Genomic DNA, 24,116 nt, shown 5'->3' with positions numbered 1-24,116 from the left:
TCTCATGTCCACTCTGATAAAATACCTACTATGTGCTGGGAGCCACAACGGACATTGAGAGCGGGTTCCGTACTTGGGGAGTGCTTGACATAGGAAATGCCCAGGGGAGAAGATGCTAGGTATAAAGTTGCTAAACAAGTAAATGCATGGGTAAATAAATTACGAAGGGAGCTCCTTGGACAAATTCAAATGCCCGGAGCCCTGTACCCCATGCAGACATTTGCACACACGGCTTTCTCCGGCGTGGGCACCAGAGGGCACTAACCCAGCGGGTCTCAACTCCTAACCTGGACTCACGCCTGGGTCCTTAGGAACCCTGCGCGCTGACGTCACATCCGTACCTAGACGTCACACAACCGGAGGGGCGGGGCTGAAGGGAGCCAAACGTAAACATCCCCGGAGTTTCTCAGGCCCAGGCTCCTGTCGCTGCGGAGGAGCTCCGAGCCTTGGCGGATTCTTGCAGCGAACAGCAGTCAGGGAGGCGTCAGGCTAGTCCGACGGAGAGCGGGTAGGCCGAAGCCCTCAGCAGAGCGCCTGTTTCCCGGGACTGGACTCAGTCGGCCGCGCTGCAGACGCGTGGCCACGCGCCCCAGGTGCGCTTGCGCATGCGCAGGGTAGCAGCGACGGCGGGTCGCGCCGAGCGGCCAGAGGTACCTCTCGGCTCCGGCCCGGGACGCCGCGGGCGGAAAGCGAGGCCGGGCCGCCCTGTGCCGCTGTACCGCGCGGCCTCGGTGGCAGAGGGTGGCTGCGAGCGCTGAGCGGGACCACGTGTGCAAAGCGCGTGCGCCCGGCGCCAGGTGGGCGCTAAATGGCGTACATTAGTCGAAAAGAGTTGAAAACAACCTGAGTGCCCAACAGTAGAGGATTGAGCTTTTAAAAAAAATATATGTATGTATTGATTTAGTCCAAAAGTTACATATTGAATGTCTACTGTGTGCGATGCACTGTTTTAGATTGTTGGGAAACAGCAGTGAACAAGACAGAGAGATCCCTATTTCTTGTAGATTGTACGTTCTTTTGGGGCGGGGGAGAGGAGTGCAAATAATGAATGAATGAATTACATAGTTATGTCGGAAAGTGGTAAGTTCCACGAGGAAAAAGAGCAGGGGCATCGGCGGGGTTGCTGTAGTAGTAGATAGAATGGCTGCTGGACCAAATCGAATGGTGAGATTTGAGCAAAGCCGCGAAGGAGGCGAGGGAGAGAGCCCTGTGGCTTCCAGGAGGGAGAGTGTTCCCAGCCTGCAGAAACGCTAGGGGTGAGGCCCAGAGGCGGGAGGGAATCTGGTGTTTCGGGAACAACTGGGAGGCCTGTGTGGTGGACGGGATTGAGCAGGGAAGAATGGTGGGACATGAAGTCTGAGCGGTGGGAGGAAGCAGCGGTACAGATCAGGTAGGGCCTACGGGCGGCTGTAAGGACTTTGGCTTTTCTTCGAGTAAAATGGGAACCGTTGCAAGGTTTTGAGCAGAGGCGTGGCGTGGCTTGAATAGGTTTTAACAGGCTCACTGTGGCTGCTGTAGAGACTAGATCGGGGCGGGAAGGTGGAAGCAGAGACACCTCTAATAGATCGGTTAATGAGCCTCCCTGCTCACGTTTTTGTGGTGCGCATGGTGATATGCCAGGCTGCACAGACCGTTTCTCAGGCATCATCTCCTTTAATCTCAGGACAGCCTGTAGAGGGCTGTCGCTGACCCTCACTGACGCTCAGTGACTGCTGCGTAAACACTTGCTCCTTAAGTCTTTTTTTTTGGTAAAATATACATAACTTAAAATTTTACCATTTTTAAGTGTACAGTTGTGTGGCGTTAAGTGCACTCACATTGTTCTGCGACCATCCCCACTATCCGTTTCCAGAATACTTCCTAAGTCTTCATCATTATTGGCATCCTGAGCTCTGGGAACAATCTCGTTCCCCTACCTCAGGCAGCCAACTTGGTCAAGGCACTCGGAATGCTTTCAAAACACCTATCATGTGCCAGGCAATGAATGAAATGATTGAGGGTCCGGGTCTCCCTGCCCTCCTAGTCAGGGGAGGCTAGTGACTGGGAAAGAAGCACCAGGTAACTGTTACTGCAGTTCTGAAACCAGGGGTCCTCTTGAACGGAGAGGCCTACCACCACCACCATTCAGTCGGTCGTATATTCAGTAAGTGTTTGTTGAATGCCTACTCTGTGCCAGACACAGTAAATATTCATGTTTGTTGAGTGGATGGTTGGATGTAGCTCCTTGACGGTGACTTCTCATTTTCTCTGGAGGTCATTATCTGGGAGTGGTTGGAACTTGGCCTGACCCAGAGATTTTTGTAAATGCTGGTCTATAGTAATATGACCTTGGAAAAGTCCCTTTCTTTGGTTGGGCTTCAGTTTCCTGGTGTTTTTAGTAGGGGAACCAGGTATTAAACAATAGACAGTGTTAATAAGAGATTGCGTAACAAGGGAACCTAACTTAGAACGGGGTGTCAAAGAAGGCCTTCCTGACAAGGGGAACTCCTGGAAGGGATGAACTTTAAGCTAAAATGTGAAGGCTGAGTAAGACCCTCCAGAGGGAGAGTGAGGTGGGAGTGGAGCCAAGGACAGGGGTTCTCTACGGGGTGATCAACATGATCTGAGATCTTGAGAGTTCCAGATCTCTTAGAAATGGCATTGAGTGCCCATTCCAGAAATTCCTCTTCTCAAGCCCCTTGCTGTTTAAGCTCCGTGTTTCCTGGGGCTGCCAGATAGCCCTGTGCAAAACTGGTCTCCAGACAGAACAGGCAGGTCCAGCGTGCACCCCTCGTCCTCCTCTTCATGCTCTGTGTTGACTGAGAGTAAACAAGAGGGCCTTCAGACCCCAGATTGTACTCCTTTATGCTGTTACTCTTTGTTTCTGATTAAGAGGCATTGTACAAGAATGATTTTGAGGGGGCTCAGGAGTGGTGGGAATCTCTGTGTGTCCTTGGCAGGTGTTACCTATCTTCGCCAAGCCTCAATATCTTCTTATAAAAAATGGGAATAATACTAGCTTTTACCTCATAGGATCGTTTTGAAGACGTGTGACCTAAGGCATGTGAAGGGTTTTGCACAGAGCTGGGTACTCAGTGAGGAAAAATGTTTGCTGGGGTTGTGATTAGAATTTCAATAAGAGCACAGTGGTCTGGTATATATAGAATGTAGAAAGTTCCTTTGTGTGTGTATGGGTAAGCTTAGTTTGACCAGAATTACATGAGTTACTGTACTAGGAGTTCTTTAAAAAATCAAATAGGTCAAATTCTCATTAAAAAAGTGAGAAATAGCTTGTATCTTGTTAATTTCTAGCCCTCTTGATTGTTTTTTTTAAATTATTTTATTGAGATCATACTGGTTTATAACATTGTGTAATTTCGGTTGTACGTTATATGTCAGTTTCTGTGTAGATTGCATTGTACTCACTCCCAATAGTCTAGTTGTTATCCGTCACTGTACATATGTGCCCCTTTACCCCTTTCGCCCTCTCACCCTTTTCCCCTCTGGTAACCACTAATCTGTTCTCTTTATCCTTGTGTCTGTTTTTCTTTCACATATGAGTGAAATCATACAGAGTTTGTCTTTCTCTGTCTGGCTTATTTCGCTTAACATAATACCCTTAAGGTCCATCCACGTTGTTGCCAATGGCAGGATCTTGTCCTTTTTTATGGCTGAGTAGTATTCCATTGTGTATATATAGCACATTTTTCTAGTCTTCTTGATTCTTAATGTAGGTGTCATCAGCTTTGGAAAAGATGCCAGCTCCAGCCACCACATATGAAAGAATAGTTTACAAAAACCCCTCTGAGCACCACTACATGAAAGTCCGCCTGTAAGTCCAGTCTCCTAAGTTCTATTTTTGATGAATCTGAATAGCATGAAATTTAATGCGATGTATTGTTTCTTTTGAATATTTTTTACAGAGAATTTCAAGATTGTGGGGCTGGCCTGAATGCCGCACAGTTCAAACAGCTGCTTGTCTCAGCCCTGAAGGACCTGTTTGGGGAGGTACGGGTTTGCTGGGTAGATGAACACTCCTAAGATCTTTGTAAGAAATACTGAGACAACACTTTTCCAAACCGTATTTTAAAACTTTAAAACCACATTTGAAATTGCAGGAGCACACTCAGAAAGGATGACTTTTGGGTAGGTTTGTTCTAGTGTGCCTTCTGTTTGACAAGGAACTTGTTAGACGTTTGTCCTGGTGCACCGTTGCTGTAAGTGCTGTCCAGCCTGGCAACCTGCGAACTGTTGTTTTGCCCATTGCGAAGATGGGTGGCTCTCACCAGAATGTCAGTCAGCACACCACTGTCTTTATTGAGCAAGTCTCCTTTGGAAAAAACTGAGCTGAACTAAACAGTGGGCTTAGTGACATTTTTGATTTACATTCTGATGCGTCTCCTTAGCTTCCCAAGGACAAGCGCTTTGAGTAGTCCTGTTTTAGCATTCACTTGAGAACAAGTAGTTTTGAGAGAGAACAAAGACGGGTGATTTTCAGGAAATTATCTCCTAATTTGTATATTCTGTCAAATCAAAATCTGCTAAGCACCTCTTCAAAATTAAAAACTTTTTGCTCTGCAAAAGATTTGGTTAAGAGGGTGAAAAGACAAATTCTAGACTGGGGGAAAATATTTGCAAACCATATATCTGACAAAGGACTAATATCTAGAATATATCAAAGAACTCTTAAAACTCAATGGTAAAAAACCAAACAGTCCAATTAGAAAATGGGTAGGTGCCGGGCCAGTGGCACAGCGGTTAAGTTCATGCACTCTGCTTCATCGGCCCAGGGTTTGCCAGTTCGTATCCTGGGCGTGGGCCTACACACCGCTTATCAAGCCATGCTGTGGCAGGTGTCCCTGAAGATGGGCATAGATGATAGCTCAGGGCCAATCTTCCTCAAAAAAAAAAAAAAAAAAAAAGAGTAAAAGACATAAATAAACATTTCACTAAAAAGGATGTACACTTGGCAAAGAAGCACATGAATGAAAAGATATTCAACCTCGTTAGCTGTTAGGGAAATACACATCAAAAACACAATGAGATATCACTGCACACCTAACAGAATGACTGAAATGAAAAATAGTGGTAACACTAAATGCTGACAAGGATGCTGGAAAACTGAATCACTCATACATTGCTGGTGGGAATGTAAAATGATACAACCACTTTGGACCACAGTTTTGGCAGTTTCTTTTTCTTTTTTCTTTTTTTTTTTTTTTTGCTGAGGAGGGGTTTGCCCTGAGCTAACATCTGTTGCCATTTTTCCTTTTTTTTTTTTTTTTTTTTTTTTTGTATATGAGCTGCTGCCACATTGTGGCTGCTACCAAGTGGTGCAGGTCTGCACACAGGAACCGAGCCCAGGCCACCAAAGTGGAGCGCGCTGAAATTAACTGCTAGGCCTCAGGGGCCTGGCCCAGCAGTTTCTTAGAAAAACTAAACATGTGCCTATCGTACAACCCAGTAATTGCACACCTGGGCATTTATCCCAGAGAAATGAAAACTTATTCCACAAAAACTTGTACACACACGTTCATACCAGCTACATTAATAAGAACCCAAAAGTAGAAATAAGCCAGATGTCCTTCAATGGGTGAATAAACAAACTATGGTACATTTGTACCATGGAATATACTCAATAGTAAAAAGGTACAAACTACTGACACTGTCCATGCAAATAATCAGTAACCAGTCTATAGATAAGAGAGGTGAGGTGACCTTACTTGAGCCAAGCTGAGGATTATAAGCTGGGAAGGCAGACTCCACGAAAGAAGGAAGAAAGTGTTCCAGAGAAGCATGTTTTCAATACAGCTTTATACCTTTTTAAAACAAAGAACATACATTAAACACACCCAGGATACATATTCATCAAAGTTTCAAAGATATTCAGTTGCAAATTAGCAGGTCACCATGACCCTGATGTCAGGGAAACTGGAATTTATCTTTAGGAGCACTGATAATGGGTGTTACCGATACTGGCTACTGGCTCGTAGGAGGGGAAGTATGCATTCTTGTCTTCAAAAACTACATTCTTTGAGATAATGTTTGATGCTTTGTTTAATCATTAAAGCAGATGTGCGATGTGTGTTTGATAGGCTATAAATCAAGCTTTTTTTGTTCGAGCCAAATCAGTTTTAAACCAGAATAGCTACCCTGTATACCTCAGTATGCGAAAGTTTCTTGTCAATACACCCAACAACTTAACCCACTCCCCAGAGAATTATGCTGAGTGAAAAGCCAGTCCCAAAAGGTAACATACTGGGTGATTCCACTTATATAATGCTCTTGAAATGAGAATTATATAGTCTTGGGGCTGGCCCTGTGGCCAAGTGGTTAAGTTTGTGCACTCCGCTTCGGTGGCCCAGGATTTCGCCATTTCGGATCCTGGGCGCGGACTTGGCACTGCTCATCAAGCCATGCTGAGGCGGCATCCCACATGCCACAACTGGAAGGACCCACAACTAAAAATACACAACTATGTATTAGGAGGCTTTGGGGAGAAAAAAGGAAAAATAAAATCTTTAAAAAAAAAAAAATATATATATATATATATATATATATATATATGAAGAAAGATTAGTGGTTGCCTGGGGTTAGGGATGGGGATGAGGAGTGGGTGTCATGATAAAGGAGTCGGAGGAGAGAGCATTGTGGTGGTGGTTACATGAAACTACGTATGTGGTAAAATTGCATAGAACTATGCATACACACATAAATAAATATGAATGCATATTTAAGTGGTAAAATCTGAATAAACTCTGATTTATCAATTTCAGTTTCCTGGCTTTGATACTGTACTATAGTTATGTGAGATGTTGACATTGGGGGAGCTGGGTGAAGGGTATATGGAACCTTCCTGTACATTTCTCTGCCATCTCTTCTATGTCTAATTTTTCAAAATAAAAAGTTAAAGAAAGAAAAATCTGTGCACCTTCTGTATATCAGGTATAAAACCTGGTTCTTGGGGATATAGCTGTAAACAGATAGACATGGCCTCTACCTCATGGACTAATGGTCTTGGCTATTTTAGTAGGAAACCATGTTGAACAATTAATGGCAAGAATGGTGAGTGTTACGAAAGAGGAAGTGTAGGTCCTGTATGTGAAAGAGCATAACAAGCGATTGAGCTTAATGTTGGGGATCAGAAGGAACAATTTAAATGAAGACTTGAGGGTGAAGAGGCATTAACAACATGAAAAGGCACAAGAAGAACATTCTGGGCAGGGGATGTTGTAAATAAGCAGGCTCAGTATTGCAGTGCCGTTAAATACAATATTGCTTTTTTGGAGGAGAAAGCAGTTGACAGCAATAGTTATTAGAGTTCACAGATAATGATGATATTAGTCTGCTAATAGCATGATTCCATACTTAGGTTGATGCTGCCTTACCCTTGGATGTCCTAACCTACGAAGAGAGGACCTCATCAGCCATCTTGAGAATATGTAGCAGGTACGACAGACAGTGGAGCATTTCTAGTATAACAGAGCAGAGAGGCGGACAAAAAGAGCAAAAATATTCTCTTCTGAGAATGAGAAGAGCTTCGTCATTGTGATCTCTGAGCAGCTTTTGGAAGTTTAAACTGGGGAGCATATGAACATTCATCCACCAGGAGTTTACACTCTAGAGAGCAAAACTTGTGATTTGCTTTCAACTGTAGAGTTTCCCAGTTGACGCTCGTGGTTGCAGACTCAGAAATATATATTTGAGAAAAATTCCTAATCGAGTTTCATTTTATTCTCTGCCATTGACATACTATGCTTTTAAAGTTTTCTCATTTAAATTAGGTTTTCTGGTAGAAACTGCTTTCTGGAGCATCACAAACAAAAGGGTGATGTTGCGGGGACAAATCACTTATGTTTTCTTGGTCTTTCCACAGTGGTCTTGTCAAATTATGGAGCTCTTTGACTCTGTTAGGATCCTATAAAGGCAGGAAATGTGCTTTCAGAGTGATTCAGGTAAAGACTCTCCCTTCACATATTCCAAATGAGGCTGAGTAGTGGATCAAACTGCTTTTTAATATGTGTCCCATTTTTGAGCTTGCATAAATTTAGTATGGTTGCCATTATCCAACTGGGGACGGGAGGGGATCCAGGACTTCACTGTTTCCGAAAATGTGAGACAAAGCATTTAGATTTTAGATTGTGTGGGAGGTATTTTGGGATAAAACTTAGAACTCTTGTGGGAAAGTCTTAACGTTTCATTTATAGCTTAATGCCTAGTGCCTTATCTGTTGGGATGCTCTTTCTCAGCTTGTCATGACCACTTGTTTATCTAAGGCTACCTCTCAGGATGCTCTTTAAAATGCTACTGCATGAGCTTGGCTTATCCATAAAACTGGGCATGTTTTGGGGCCGGCCTGGTGGCACAGTGGTTAAGTTTGCACATTCCACTTCGGCAGCCTGGGGTTTGCCAGTTCAGATCCCAGGTGTGGACCTACGCACTGCTCATCAAGCCATGCTGTGGCAGTTGTCCCACATGTAAAGTAGAGGAAGATGGGCACGGGTGTTAGCTCAGGGCTAATCTTCCTCAAAAAACAAAACACCACTGGGCATGTTTCTACATTGCCTTGTATTTCAGTACAATTTTCTCCTGATACTGTGTTAACTTTTTTCTTTTGGTTACAGGTGTCTCCATTTCTCCTTGCATTATCTGGTAATAGTAGGGAGCTAGTATTGGATTGAGTAGTCTTCAATTTCAGAAACATTCCTCTACTCTCAGAAGTACTTTTTGGTGCCAGCATAATGTTTGAAGACTGAAGCAGGCTAAAGGCTCCTATTGATGGAATTTGAGACTGCTGAAGATGTTCCCAGTGATTTCCAGCCATCGCCTTTGGTGGGGTGGGCTTCAGAGGAGAATAAGCCTGAACCAACCAGTGATAAGCAGGCAGACCCTTCAGCATATGCATATCAGTATTGGAGACCGGGCTGAACTCAGCAGGGCCTTCACACAGAGGGATGTGGCTGCCTTCTCAGAATTAACAGGAGATGTCAATCCTTTGCATTTAAATGAAGATTTTGCAAAACACACCAAGTTCGGAAAGACAATTGTACATGGAGTTTTGATCAATGGACTTATTTCAGCTCTCCTGGGTACTAAAATGCCAGGGCCGGGCTGTGTATTTCTTTCCCAGGAAATTAAATTTCCAGCCCCTTTATATGTTGGAGAGGTTGTTTTAGCATCTGCAGAAGTGAAAAAGCTGAAGCGGTTCATTGCTGTTATTGCAGTGTCATGTTTTGTAACAGAACGTCAAAAGACTGTTATGGAAGGCTGGGTTAAAGTGATGGTCCCAGAAGCTCCCACATCCTGAAATATCTGTTTAAGATGCAAATTCAGGCATCAGCGTTACTGTTATTGACGAGTCTCTGGGGAAAACAGATTGCTGCTTCACCAAGGAATGGCTGAGAGATCCAGAAGCCCGTGTTGGGGGAGGGGGGGGCAGGTAGAGGGGTGTTGAGATGTCCACTTTCCAGTTTGGCCTTATGCTTCACACAATGTGAGTAGGTTCATCATTTGTCTTGGTTTTTAAAATTGAAAAAAATATTGGAAAGTTTATCATTTAGCTAAAGGTTCTACTTTTAGCATTTCAAACCTAATTTGGTTTACATTTAGATAACAAACCTACCTATGTGTGTAGAATAAGTTTTTCACTGAATTTATAACTCGCTGGCATTTAATTATCGAAGACAACAATAGAAGTTGAGTCATCTTTGAGTACCTACCTTCTACCAGTAAATATTCTTAGTTCCTGTTTTTCAGCAGTTTCCAGGTCAGAGTTTATTGTAATTTGTTACTGTTTACACCAAGATGGCATCTTGCTCAACCTTTGGTGGCGCTTGCCTTTCAGATGGTTTTCCTGTTATTGGAGGAAGGCTTGTGTACAGATTTGGACTCAGTTATGTAAACCGTCTCGGTCTAGCTACAAGTAACTAAGCCCAAGGCCTGGCCTATAAACAGTAGCTACTACTATTGTCCATTCTCCTCTATGACTGAGATTAGAGGTCGTCTTGAGTTTAAAGCTAACTGACCCACAGTTAAACAGTTAACAGGCCAATGTTTCAGGATGTTAACCAATCTCTATTGGTATTCCAAAACCTGGAATAGATCTGGAATACAAAGTTTCCATTTTAGGAATCTAGATTATTTTCTCCCTCCCTCGAAAATATGGTGGGTTGTCCCCTCCGCCTCATTATATAAATAATATGTGCATATTGTAAAAAAATTAAATAAAAAGTGTAAGGAACACTGTCGAGGCCAACTTCTTAAGAGCTGAGCGGTATTGAAGAGGCAGTGTGCCTAATGTGTTAGTACTAGATGGTCATCTCCAACACAGCCAGCACTTTTAAGACAAGAATCTACCTGTGCTCCGTGGTTTTAGATGGTGGCTCTGACCGCAGCTGGATGCTTTGATCAGGAAGGTAAGATCAAGTGTAAGTGGTGGAATCAACCCACATTTCCTGGAAAAAGGTTTTTTCTCCTGGTGGATCAGTAACTAGATTTTTTATTTTTATTTTTTTAGATCAAGGCATCAGTTAAATGAATTACTAGAAAGAATTATTCTAGTCACTAGAGGGCAGTGATGCATATAAATAGAGTATTTTAAAACAGTTTAATATTGTGTCATACTCTGGTTTGTGATGCTGAGACAAAAATACCCAAATTCATGTGAGGATGCCATTGTCATGAGTTTCCGAATGGGCAGCATGTGCAGGCTCAGATCCATCTGAAGGCGGCTTATAAGTGAAATACTACGCATACTGAAAATTTGATATAAGGTAACATTGAAGAGCAAAATGGGGAACTTGAGGCATAAAATATGGACTTGAAGCCAAGACTGCCTACTCCTGCAGAACTCATTCTCTGGACTGGGCAGCAGTCTTGAAGTATGGGTCCGTAAATGGGTTGTGATGTGATCATGAATACTAATACCATATTTGGCCTGCACATAATTGAAATGTCTGATGAGCCAATTTTCTACATTAACTCTAATCCTTGAAACAACTTTGTGAAGTTCAGTTAATGTTGTCCTGTTTTATAGGTAAGAAAACAGACTGATCAGTTAATGTTGTCCTGTTTTATAGGTAAGAAAACAGACTGATGCTGTGTGACTTGCCCAAGAGGTGGTCCAGCTAGTATGCAGTAGAGCTGAGATTCAGACTGGGGCCTCCCTTGCTCCAAAGCATTTCTTTTTTTCTATCACCCTTGGGTCATAAATGTTCCCATTAATGGAGGACTGTCAGTTTCTGTAATAGTATCCTGTTATGTGTCAGTAAAGTATTTGGAACCACCATTCTACAGAATTCTTTTTATATTCGGAATGTTCTAGATCTTATTCCCTGCTACAGTTGTAGCATTTTCCTATATACTATTACTTGATGGCTTCCACCCTACCTATCACCTGTCCTTTTTCTAAGTTGACATTCAGTGATTATTTGTCTTCAGAGCAGAATTACTGAAAGTGTTATTCTAAAGATGAATTATGTGCAGGCCAAGTACGGTGGGGAGGGAGAGATGTCAGATCTGGCTGATAGTGATTTATGCTGTATAATTCAAAAGTAGCTTCTCAATATGAGCATTTCCATTTGTTTTAATGCTCCCTAGTTGTCGTGGTCTTTGATCTCTGATAATCAATAAAAAGTTGGAATAGAGAAGTAGGCAAGAAGTTACGGATACTTCTCTGTAAATGATGACTTGTTATTTTTGCTCAGAGCCAAGATTCTCACACCACTCATGCCTTGTTAAAACTGGCTGTAAGGAAAACTGGCTGGTCATTTTGAGCCCTGTACAGGCTGCCAGAAAGAATGACTTTTCCAATGAAAGCTTGGGTGACCCTCAAATTAGGAAATCCCCTCCCAGCTAATGGAGAGGTGGTTTTGACTTGTACTAGGTCACACGTGGAAGTGAGTACAAAAGTACTGACTAAAATAGCAGGCCAAATTAGACTAGGACTTTCCACATAGGGGTATTCTAAGACTGTAATTTATGCAATATTTGAATACCACAGAAAGATAGACCCATCTTAAGCAATTTCAGCCTAATGTACTAGAAAATTGCTTAACAGATTTTTATATTCTATTAGAAACATTTCCGTATTGGTGAAATGCCACTCATTTATTTTTCTGAGCAGCAAATTTTGAGTAGCAGCAGGGAGAAAGCCTTACCACAGCCGCCATTCATCTTGTGGAATTGACCCGTGTATTCATCTAGAAAAAGAAGAAATTGCTCAATGCACACTGGCGCCTCTTAGGTAACCGCAGGTTTTCATTTTGTGCTGAATTATTAGTCATTTTTATTTTGTTCTTACAGTATGATTCAGAGACCAATTTACTCCCAAAGAAAATTGCTATTATATCTCTTGAGTTTTTGTATTAAAACATACTCTACCAAGGGTTCACTGTCACTGAGCAGCTGTGCCACTGAATGCCTCATGTGTTGGTATAGTTTGTTAACTGGCTCTATCTAAGCAGAATGGGAGTGCTGTGGAATTACTCTTGGGCTATGCTTGAGTATCTCCAGGGTCCCAGGTGTTTTACTTCCTTTGTTCTTGGCTTGTCTTCATTTGGATTACAAACAGCAGAAATAAGAATTCTCAACATCTTCAGAGAAATTTGGGGTTGGAGCAAAATCACCAACTAGAAGAAACCATTTAAGTTTAAAATCATAAGAAAACCCAAGACTAATGTTGACACTACATACATAGAACAGGATTAATAGGGGGCCCCACAAACAGTCAATTTCTAGGCCACAATCAATTTCTAGTCTGGCTTTTAGCTATAACACAGTTCATACGACCTTATAAACCCCGGGCAAAATTCCTCTGTGATGTGATGGAAAAATATCAACATGGAAGGGAAATAAGAGTGATCAAATGTGAGCTGAATTTTGTTGTTTTGTATCCAGATCATGAATATTTAAAGAAGTAGAATCGTTTTGAGTTGGGAGGCGACGCTGCTTAGGACGCACTGAGTTTTTCACAAGCTTCTATGATTTGATTTGTAGAGCAGTTGCCAGGTCTAGAAGCATCCTCACTAAAACTCATTATCTTCAGTCAATCTGGCCAAACGTCAAATTGTTAGATAAACAACCGGTGGGCCATCTAAACATTTGGCAACTTAGAAGAATATAATTTTTTTCTTCCCTGCTGGCCCTGAGTAGTTGTGTATGTGGCAAAAACTGAGGTACTGCATACCTCATTAGCTTTACCCAGTGTGAGACTGGAAGCAAAGTTGATTTGATTCAGATCAGCTCTGGCCTGGGGAGGGTCTCCCCACATTGAGTGTGAGCCATTTCAAAAGCCAAATGGATGTTGAGGCTTTAGGGCTTGGGGCTTGATCTCCAGAGGATCTAGGGATCCAGTTAAGTTCAGGATTCTCAGGGGATCACTGACAAGGCACTAATTGGGTAGATGAAAATGAAATTATAAGGCTCACCATTGTTTTTATTCTGAGGGGTTTTCTTCAGGTAAGAATTTCCAGAGAAAGGGAAAGGCTAGATTGAGAGCTAGTCTCTGGCTTCACTCCATCAAAATATCTGATGTCTTACTTTCGGTTTCCTTTCCCTAGAAAGGAAGACTAGACAAGGTTTCTATTTTACAACCTTTGCAATTGACTTGTATGATATTTTAATTTTTTTCTTAATCAACAAGTAAAATATCTTAGAGACATTTTAAAAAATACAGAAAAGCATAAAAATAGAAAGCACCACGGTCCCACTTCCTGGAGACCCTCAGTTAATATTTTGGTGGGGTTCCTTCTGGTGTTTTTCCTATAACTATATTTTTAAAACTTGGGATCATACAAATGCCTGGAGTGCTTTCATCACTTACAGTACTATTGATAAAAAAGAAATAACAGGCCCAAAATGGAATCATTTGCCTCCTGACAGAGGCTTAATTACAGTTTCAGCCTCTCGTAGGAATGTGACCTTTTTAACAGTCAATCTGAAATTTCCTGATTAGCACTAGTGAGGTCATCTGCGTGATAAAACCCCCTTACCCCCAAGGAGAATTCCTGGCCTGAAACAATCCTTTCTTTTCTTCTGCTAATAGCTTCCTTGCCCCACCCTCCTTCTGCCTATAAAAACCTTTCACTTTATACAATTCCTGGAGTATCTCTACTTGCTTGTAGGCATGCTGCCCCATTCATGAATCAGTTAATAAAGCCAATTAGATCTTCAAATGACTCGGTTGAATTTTTTTTTCACACTATTATATCAAGAGCATTTTCTAACATCATTGAATATTCTTTGATAATGTAATATTTAATCATTGTAAAATAATCTGTTTATGATTGTTCCATGATTTGTCCCATTCCCTATTGTTAGATACTCATCCTTGCGTGCTAATGTACTTGCACTGATCTCGGATTATTTCCTTAGTATACCCTTTTAGAGGTGGAGTTACTGGGTGAGAACATTTTTGAAGCCCTTGATAGGTATTGTCAAATCCCAGCTCCTTGCACCAGCCCTATTACATGGTAAGTACTCAGTAAATGATTGTTGAATGAGTAAACTCAACAATTTATTGAATTTCGGAAAGGTTGGACCAGTATGTATTCCCACCAGCAGTATGTGAGAAGAGCCTTGTCTTGCTCAGTCCACATCATGACGGGAGTAGTGACTAAAGCAGAATTTTGGTTTCTGTGATTCTGGTAATGAAATAATCTATTGGCCTTAAGAAGTAGTAAAAAGTTAAATCCTCCCTAAATGATATATGGTTTTGTTTTAATAGACTGCTGCTTTTAAACACACTAGGACAAAGATGGAATGTAAGAATGTAACCGCCAAAAGGGGTCTTCTACTCACTGCAAAGACAAGTCAATGGTCCAGAGGCAAGGTGGTAGGAGAGAAAGTGTCTTTTTATTACAGCTTGCTAGCAAGGGGGAAGATGGCAGACTAGTGTCCTAAAGAACCATCTTAAAACTACAAAATTTTGAAGCAGTTATATAAAGCAAATGGACTGAAGGAGGGGAGGGGATGTTGACCATCTGGTGGTCTAGTCCTTGAGACTCCAGCTCATCCCTCCCTCTTGTCACCGGTGACGGATACCCTCAGAAGGCTTTTTCTCAGAGGTCATTACATCCCTGGGAAAAGTTAGAGAACAAAGTTGTTGCCTTTCACAATAGGGAGGTCTAGGTATAAGCCAAGGCTATGAAAATAGCAGAGCATGCATATTTCTCATAAGCAGGTGTGCACTTATCTAGGCTACGTGCAAACCAAAGCATTGCTGACAAGGAAAGGGGGTGTCTTGTGGGTCAGAGTCATTTACAGTTTCAAAATGGTTCCCCTCTAAAGATGGTTTCCCTTATGCTAACCTATGTTGACCATTGGCTGTATTTATCTTAGCTATTTAGGCGGCACTACAGGAACAGTTATGATTATTTCAGGACTGAATCATGAAGTTCCATGTTTCTCTCTTCACATGTCTCTCCACTGGGTCTTGGCCCTTAAGGCAGTCTGTCATGGCTACCTGACCTCTTGGGGTTGCCCAAGAATCCCATTAAGCTTGAGATCTGGAGAGGGTGCCCTTTAGATGCCATTTAGGTCTTTGCTGTGATGTCAAATTTTGGTGTGTGTGTGTTGAGGGGGTGCTTACCAAGAGACTTTGTTCTCTTGTCTGAAATGTAGAAATTTAGAGGAGACAAATTTAAGAGTTAGAAACCCTCCATTCTGTGAACTGTAGGGGAAGGAAGAAACTAATATTGTTTGAGCTTTTATGATGTGCCAAGCCCCTTCCCATCCTACTGCATTCCTCATACCAACCTTTCCATACAGATATTATCATCTTCACTTTGCAGATGCAGAGTTGGAGCTCAGGTTGGGTAACTCATTCAAGGTCACACAGCTGATAAATGCCAGAAACCTGGAGATCCTGGTTATCTAATCCCCAGTCTAACTCTCTCTACCATCCTAGGATGCTGCACCAGGAAAGAGCAGTGTGAGTGAGATTTCTGCGTGCGTGTGTGTGTGTGTGTGTGTGTGTGTGTTTGTGTGTGTCTGGTGGTGGTAGGGGGGCGGGTGTTGTGGAGAGTGCCAGGATTGTGGCCTTGGGTTCAGGGGACTGTAGGGCAAATTTGGGCTGAGAAGTTGATTGCAAAGTTCTCTGGCTCTGGGTTTGACGTTCTTGGAGACCGTACAGCGGGATTGAGGACTGCAAGTCTGAGGGATCTTGGTTGAGGGTTCTAGGGATTGAAGGTCTTGTGGCTGAGCTAAGAGCTGGGGCCAAGGGTAGAGGCTGGGAGTACCTGGACCAATGTCCAGTTTTTAGGGTCCTCAGTTCAAAGAGCTTGGGTCTGAGGGTTCTGGAGTCCAAGGGCTCTGACCGTGGGGTCCAATTCTGAGAGCCTAGCTCTTAGGTTCTTCTTGGGTCTGAAGAACCAGGTTCAAGTGTTCCTGTAAAACCTGAATCTGTGGGGCTTATTTTAGAAAGTCTCTGGGTCTGTAGGCCTCAGAATGAGGGTCCCATCCTGAAGGCCCTTTTTCTGGATCTTAGGGTCCTTGGGCCTGGGAGGCCTGGGTGGGAGAGGTCCCGTTGTAAATGTCGCAAGTCTGACAGTCCCAGCCTCTGGGGGCCTCGTGTGAAAAGCCCAACAGTGAGAGGTTTGGTTTGGGCGTCTTTGGGCCTACAAGTTCCTGGATCGCAGGGTTCAGGACTCATTGTATCTGGATCTAAGGATTTTGGAGGTCATGACTTAGGGTGGAGTGTCCCCGGGTTTGAGGGCTGGTGCTAGGGGTACCGGCTCTGCGGTGCGGGTGCCAGCAACTTGGAGGCGCGGGTCCAGGCCAGGGGCGACTGTGGCAGGTTGGCGCTAGGACCCGGCGGGTGGCGGGGCGCGTTGACAGCGGCGGCGGCGGGACGGTCGGCACTAGGGCCCCGCGGGCCCGGCGGGCGGCGCGCTCGGGGCGGCGCGTGTTGACAGCGGCGGCGGCGGCGGCGGCGGAGCCCGGCGGCGGCGGGAGTCGGCGCCTCTTGCGGCTGCCCCCGGTCCCGAGGCGGCGGCGGACAGGCGTCCCGGGATGGCCTTCATGGAGAAGCCGGCGGCCGGAAAGGTGCTGCTGGACGACACGGTGCCGCTGACAGCAGCCATCGAGGCGAGCCAAAGCCTGCAGTCCCACACGGTGCGCGGCCCGCCGGTCGGGCGGGCGGCGCGGGGGCCCCGGGCCGCAGCGGGCTGAGGGCGGCGGGCGCGGGCCGGCAGGGGCCCCCCGGGCGGGGACCGGGGCAGAGGTCGGTGGCCCAGGGCGGGAGTGCTCTGGCGTGGCGGTGGTTCTGGGTGAGGGCCCCCGGGGCCCAGGCGATCGCTGAGGTCCGGAGGGATGGAGGGTGGGAGCCGCAGCTCCCTGGGCCGAAGGTGGGGATCTCAGCCCCCAGGGCCAAGGACTGGGAGGGTCTCGGTGGTGCCCTGGAAGGGGACTGAATTGGGGGAGGTGTTGGATTCTCGGGCCCACCTTGGGTCGGCGGAGTAGAAAGATCAGTCTGGACCCTCTCCTCCACTTCTGCCCCCTCCACCCCTCTCCTCCTCCTGGGGCTGCTGAGTTTCCCTCCTTTCAGCTGGGGATCTGAGTGGTGGGGATAAGGGTGTGCCGGGCCAAATGGAAATATGACTTTAGAGCCGACTTGTTGGGATAGCAGAAGGAAAGGGGCTGGGATCTGCAGCCCCAATTCTAGGTCAGCTGCTTGGCCGAGGCACGAGGAAATGGTGAGAGAGGCGTCCGGGGTCTTGCTGAGGCAGATGTATGAGTGTGTTCCTTCCCTCCTCACCTGTTCTTGAGCGGGCAGCGGTAGCATTCATTTGAGTTTAAAATCCACTGGAGTAGCATAAAGGAGTAATAGGTCCTGATAGTAAACACAGGCAGAGTTCATTTCTGTTCCATATACTGTCTTTTATGGGTCTTTAAAACCATGGTAGTTTTCATTTGCCTGTACCTTTTTTTGAAAAGCACGCTATGCACTATAATTTACAAGCAATAAACCCAGGAACCAGCAAAAAAACAGGAGCTGCCCTCCAGTGGGACTTTGGGAAGTAATGAATGGGGAAAGAGAGATTCCTTACATTGTCATGTTTTGTTAGGTCACCAAATCAGATTCCAGCTCAGAGGCTTGTTTGTTTACCATTGCAGTGTGTTTGGGGTTCATCCTCTGGAGGCTAAAGCCCCACAATAGCCTTCTGTTTCTGTTTTTGTTCGAGCTGTTCTGGGGACTTCAAAGAGACCTTTTATTCTGTTGTATTAAAAGTGGGACTTTTTTTGAACCTCAGTTTCCTCTTCCGACAGCCATCCTTTGTAGGGCTTGGAGTGTTCAAAGTGTTCACTTCCAATTAGGAAAATGATTATATTTTTTAAAAGTTCATTTTATTTTATTGTGCATATCTTTAATCCTGTTCTGCAGACTTGTGGGAAGGCACTGTATAGGACAGGATTTGTTAAACCCTTTGTAATTTGTGCCTAAGGGAGTATAGGTTAAGGGTTGAACTTTAGGGCAGGGAGTCAAGAATAAATTCTGCTGTTAAATTAGATTTTTGACTTGACTGTTGGCAAGTAAATCTTATAATCTTTCAGGGAGTGGATGGAGTCTTTTAGGTTTATTTTGTATTGAAAGAGAGAGATGCTTATAAATGCTCACAGACGGCTTCTTCCAGAAATCATTCCATGATGGCCACTGCCCCAAGCCATGTGCTCACCTCCACCTTAACCTTAATCAGTTTATGCTGTAATTACTTCTTTAGTTTTTCTCCGTACCAGGCTGTGAGAAGAGGGACACTTCTTACTTATTTTTGGGTCCTAGTCCCTGGCATCTGATAGGATTTCATGTGTTTGTTGAATGAATAAATAAATAAATTGCAACCTTACTTTGCCTCTTTTTCTGTTTGTGTAAAATAGTAGTGATGAAAATTGAAACAATGTGGCATCTGAGGCATTAAGTTAAGGGGCCATTGCTTCAGCAAGGTGGTGAACTATGTAATAAAATTCCATTTTTGTTGCAGAGCTTTTCTTTAAGAAATAAAGTAAAATAATTTAGGGTAGAGAATGGCAGCTCCTATAATGATGACTGAACGCAAGAGACAGTGAGTCACAGGAGACCCACAGAAGCGCATGTGGTGTAGTAAAAAAATGTAGCGTTGTCTTGCGTAATTTTTGACTCTTCTGTGTTCTTGTCATTTTAGCTGTAAACTCTTAGACAGAAATGTTGCATCAGCCCTGAACTTTATTAGAATATCATATGCTGATGCAAACTTTTTGGACTATTAGTGCCTCATGAGTAAGTCCCTTTAAAACTGGAAGTGTTGGAAATTATTTTGGAAAGAAGTAGTTGTTAAGGGTGGTATATAGAAGAAAAAGGCATTGTTTTCTATTGGGAAGATTGAAGGTGGCTTTCCAGCTTGTTAGCAGAAGGGAGATGGTATCCCAAAAAATCAGAGGGCTGTCCTCCCTTTGAAATGCTGAATCTCTAGAAAGTTGCTCCTTGGCTGTAGGACAGAAACCTACAGAGAGAGTGTATAGTAGACAGCCTTTGGGTTGGAAGAGGCAAGACCTTCATCTGGGTTTGGGTTGATACCTCCTAGTCACGTGACATTGGTTGGGTAAGTTACTTAACCTTTTTGATGTTTAGTTTCGTCATCTGTATATGGGAATAGTAAATGCCTGCCCTGCCTGCCTCCCACAGTTGTTAGGAAGATCAAATGAAATAATCTTTATGAAGTATTTGTAAAGTGCATTCCTTCCTTCTTCCGTCTGTTCACTCCCTGGCAACATATATCCAAAGGGTTAAACACATTGAGGTGTTATTATTGCAAGTAAGCTAATTTCTGTCCATAGTTCCCTTTCATTTATCAAGGTTGTTTACTCTTGGGAAACAGAATTTATGGCAGAAAATTTTAGGTTACGTATGATTTAGGATGTATGGACTTGGGAAGGAAAAATGCTGTGGATTGGAAAATACAGGTGCCAGAGGGATGAAGAGAACACAAGGTCACTATCAGAAAGCTATATTGGGATAAATGACTGGCAGAAAGGGCACAGGTTGGTAGGTGATTCTGTGCCTGACTGTGGTTTGAATGATTTTATTTTCATTTTTATGGAGCACAATGAATTTAGCTTCAGGAAATAGACCAGGCTTCTGCTGCAAGGAAATGAAGCTCTCACAAAATCAGAAAGGATAGTCCTTAGGGAGAGGATGCTTTGGGTGTAGGGCAGGAGGAAAGGGAAGGCTTTTCCAAACAAAAGGAATTCTGCTCAAAAGCCACACAGGTGAATTGTGGGAAAGTTTAGGAAGACTAAGAGAGAAGACAAGGGAACCATATAAGTTCTTAGCTACATGAAAGGGAAAACTTTTAAAGGCAATGGGCTGAAAAAATGCTTACCTAGCTGAAACAGAAACCAGAGGAAATGGACAGTTTTGGAGAAGGTTGTTATCAAATATGCATATCTTATTTTGCTGGCCAGTATGCTGTGGTGTGATAGCTCTTAATCTCGGTTTTGTCCTTTTTGAATATTTTTCTGTGAGGTTCAGCCACATCAGGACCCATTTACTCTGCATTTGGTGCATTTTGTTCTTGAGAAACAAAAGATAGTTTTAGTGATATTTGATGCATAACAGAGAACACTTAATCTGGAAAAGATAATATTACGTGTTAAGATCTGTACTGAAAATGGATCTCTCCTTGAACCTTTGACTTTTGGAAACCACATTCCTGCACAGTTTATTTATTCAACAATAATCATTCATTCAACAAAAATGTGTTGAGTGCCTACTACGTGCCAGGTACATGCTGGAAATGTGGTGGGGAACTAGTTATTTTTTGGAGGCCAAGAGGTACTCTCCTATTTATTCACATAATGTTAGTTTGGGGACTGCATGCAGAGTAATAGGAGTCTTCTTGGAAAGTTTTTTTTTTTTTTTTTTTTTGCTAACAGCTTTATATAACGCACATGGCATACAATTTACCCATTTAAGGTATACAACTCACTGGCTTTTAGTATATTCACAAAGTTGTGTATCTATTATCATAACCAATTTTAGAACATTTTCATTACCCATAATAGAAGCCCTGAATCCTTTAGCTGTCACGCTAGAAAGTTTTATAACATTGCAGGATGCTAAACGCAGGACATATTCTAAGCACAAGTTCTTTAGCTCTTTGGGTCCAACTCCTTTAAGGATCTCATCGGAGGGACAGATTCTCCATAAACGCTCATACCTGTGTGTAGATGACCTCTTGGAACCTCACTGACTTGAAGCTTTGCTCTTGGGCTGTGGATCTTAGGGTAAGAATCAGTGTTGGAAAAATGTTAAAAACCGTAAACCTAGAGAATTACTTATTTTAGTTGGTGAGATCTGTGCATCTAAAAAATGTTCTACACCACCATATATTCCCTACTTTAAGAAAACCCAATATTTAGAACAATAGATGAATTACGTCCTGTTAGTGTGAAAAAAATCGCTCTAGGTTGCAGCGTGCCTAGGGCACTGAGGTGTGTGTGCCTAGATGACTAATTAGACAGGGTGGCACAGGGGAGGGCAAAGGGCTCTGTGCTGGAAAGCAGGGTGCTGGAGCCTTAGCCACGGTTCCGCCTGCTTCTGGCAGCACCTCTGTTTATGGTGTCTAAACAGACTGCCCACATTTCTTTGACATGGCTCATCAGAAACCAGTCATTTCTCCTCACTAATTCAGTGGAGGCTTTTTTACAGTGGTGGGAGGAGGGAATGAATGAAGTGTTAGTATGGGAGAATCCTGCATCTGAAATGCCGGAGACCACCCGTAGGGGCAAAGTAGGGGCAAAGGGAAAGCGGTGTTGTTCATCCAGGGCCTTCCTTTGAGCCTGCCCTTCCCCCAAGTGACAAGTGATTCCCCAGGAGGGACTCAGGGCACTTCAGTCCTGCATGCTTTCCTCTTTGCAGAAGCAGAGGGAAATGGAGCCGGAAATGGGCTTATTCACACCAGACCTCTCACATCGGGCCAAGGGTCTGGCCAGAGCACAGGGAGTGGCTAGGGGCACATGGCCATGCTCTAGGCATCTCTGCACATGACCACGTGATCACCACATTCACTAGCAGCCTTGTGTGCGTTTATTCCACAGGCACTTCTCAAGCTCCGGCCCGCTGGTGGGCACTGTCAGGATGCGGTGGGGGGCAGGCCTGCTCAAGGACCTCTCAGGCTGCTGCTCTTAGCGGGGAGGGTCTGTGAAGGGAGGGCAGCCCTCTGCCCTTCCCACTCCTTCGATGGTAAGGGCCACAGGGACAGCTCGCTGTGCCTCTGGCCATGTCTTTCTCTTTGAGGGTCTTTTTTTTCTCTACGTCCTGCCTTTTATGTCTGTCTATTGTTATTTTGATTCCATTTCAAACTAGCACAGTCCCTGGCACACAGATGGTAAGCATTCAGTAAATATTTGTTGAATAAGTGAATTTGTTGAATGCGGTTATTTGAGCACAGCTTAGGAAACCCTTCCTGGACTGCTACCTACCGTCGTACCTACCACTCTGGATATGATTTTACCTCCTCTGAAATCCCTAGTCAGCTTTATTTGTCTCAAGCATTTTGCACACCTATTATTTCTTACTACCCCGTTTTCTGTTTGTTATCTTCCTCCTTGAACAGGTGAAACTGAATAACTTGAGAGGGATAATGCCTTAATGACCTTGGACAAATTGCTTAATCTCTCCAGTTTCTTCATCTGTAAAGTGGAGATAGTAAGAGTATGTTAGGGCTGCTGTGAAGATTAACTGAGCACACAGGGAGCATTTTGAACAAAGTCAGTGCGTAAGTGTCACCGTATTGTTGTAGTTTATTACCTCTGTATTTGCCAGAGCACCAGTAATTTTTTAGGCACTCAAGTATATTGAATGGAAAAAGGAAAATTATTTACTTAAAAGTTTGTTTCACCAACTCTGACTACTTTGCTAACAAATGGCCAAAACGACCAGTGATGTCTCAAAGAGCAACTGCCCCCCTCCTTTTTATTTCTGTTTTACCTTGGAGGAACACATTTTGACAGCCAGGCTCAGGGAGATGCAGCAGGAGGTTTCCTTACAGGCCTGCCTGGCAGCAGAACTGGCTATCGGTGTTCAAAGGCAGCAGAAGAGGTGGAAGAAGCAAGTGGACAGGCCACGGGGCTCAGCCACTGAACTGGCAGATGAGTTCCTGGAGGCCAGGCCTGAAGGGAGCATGCCCCTGGCAAATGCCCATTTCAGCTCCTCACATCCCAGCTTTTGTTCATCACCGGAGGAATCCCAGCATCAGTCCACACACATTTGACCCCTGGCAGCGGGGTGAAAAAGTAAAATAGAAGGCCCTCTGCTTTGTTCTTTCCCCTGTCACTTCCCCTGCCAAGTGACCACACTGACTGACAAGGGGCTGGGCAGCTGCTGTCTGCAGAGCCCTGCTTCCTGAGAGATGCGCTTGTATTCTGTACAGCCCCGCTGACTTCCTTTCCCTTAAGTGGAGTGTGCCAGTCATCAGGCTGTGAGTGCGTATCCTGAGACTAGATGCAGTTCACTCTGTGAAGCGCTCAGTTTCCGCCTTGTCAGAAAGCCTCTAAGGTGCTGGAATATTAGCAGCGACTGACTTATGAAGAGTCTTCTGTGTGCCGGGCACTGTGCTGTGTATTAAGATAAAAAGATGAATGAAACAGGGCGCTTCCATCCTGGCAGAGGTGGCAGATGCATAAACCAAAGGTGAAGTAAGGTCCTGGAAGTGCCAGTCGGCCTGGGAGCAGTGAGGGCAGAGTGGGAGTGGCCCCACCCAGGTCCTCCCTGGAAATGAGGGAAGGCTAACAGCCTTTCAGAGAACGCTTCTAAATCAGCACTCCCCAGGCGTCTTTTAACTTGCAAACTCCTTTCATGATAATACTGAATTGTAAAAACCCCCTCTGGAAGTGATTTGAAATTCAAAAAAATATTTTATTAAGATTAGTACAGGGGCCAGCCCTGTGGCAAAGTGGTTAAGTTCGCATGCACCGCTGCGGTGGCCCAGGGTTTCGCTGGTCGAATCCTGGGTGCAGACATGGCAGTGATCATCAGGCCATGCTGACACGGCATCCCACTTGCCATAACCACAAGGACACACAAGTAAGAATATACAACTATGTACCGGGGGGGCTTTGGTGAGAAAAAGGAAAAAAATTTTTTAAAAATCTTAAAAAAAATA

At 44.1% G+C, this 24,116-nt stretch overlaps 3 protein-coding genes across 14 annotated transcripts in view; all 3 read left to right on the top strand.

The window, feature by feature from the left end:
* Positions 1-374: 374 nt before the first annotated feature.
* On the top strand, positions 375-8,737 carry RPP14 (ribonuclease P/MRP subunit p14). 4 transcript variants are annotated; one of them, XM_046675846.1, is made up of 6 exons: positions 375-508; positions 3,714-3,811; positions 3,903-3,987; positions 7,352-7,428; positions 7,856-7,934; positions 8,604-8,737. In XM_046675846.1, exons 2-6 carry the CDS (start codon positions 3,735-3,737, stop codon positions 8,658-8,660), a joined length of 375 nt encoding a protein of 124 aa, XP_046531802.1. In that variant the 5' UTR covers positions 375-508; positions 3,714-3,734; the 3' UTR covers positions 8,661-8,737. The 4 variants fall into 4 exon arrangements, with proteins under 4 accessions (XP_046531802.1, XP_046531793.1, XP_046531809.1 ...); XM_046675837.1 differs by having other exon boundaries at positions 375-593; XM_046675853.1 differs by lacking the exon at positions 375-508 and adding an exon at positions 610-797.
* A 42-nt stretch (positions 8,738-8,779) lies between these two features.
* Positions 8,780-11,630, top strand: HTD2 (hydroxyacyl-thioester dehydratase type 2). The gene is made up of 2 exons (XM_046675815.1): positions 8,780-11,014; positions 11,058-11,630. Exon 1 carries the CDS (start codon positions 8,780-8,782, stop codon positions 9,284-9,286), a length of 507 nt encoding a protein of 168 aa, XP_046531771.1. The 3' UTR covers positions 9,287-11,014; positions 11,058-11,630.
* Positions 11,631-16,870: 5,240 nt separating this feature from the next.
* The window catches only part of PXK (PX domain containing serine/threonine kinase like), a 68,006-nt gene continuing 60,760 nt past the window's right edge, over positions 16,871-24,116 (top strand). For 6 of the 9 annotated variants that reach the window (XM_046661477.1, XM_046661522.1, XM_046661495.1 and 3 more), the window contains exon 1: positions 16,872-17,091. In XM_046661477.1, coding sequence (XP_046517433.1) covers positions 16,990-17,091 — 102 coding nt within the window. In that variant the 5' untranslated portion in view covers positions 16,872-16,989. Of the gene's footprint in view, positions 17,092-24,116 lie in introns of all 9 variants that reach the window. The other 3 variants (XM_046661487.1, XM_046661549.1, XM_046661514.1) reach the window with 1 other exon arrangement.

The sequence above is a fragment of the Equus quagga genome, chromosome 1 (assembly GCF_021613505.1).
Source record: "Equus quagga isolate Etosha38 chromosome 1, UCLA_HA_Equagga_1.0, whole genome shotgun sequence".
Classification (NCBI taxonomy): Eukaryota; Metazoa; Chordata; class Mammalia; order Perissodactyla; family Equidae; genus Equus; species Equus quagga.
This window is presented reverse-complemented; position numbering and strand designations above follow the sequence as displayed.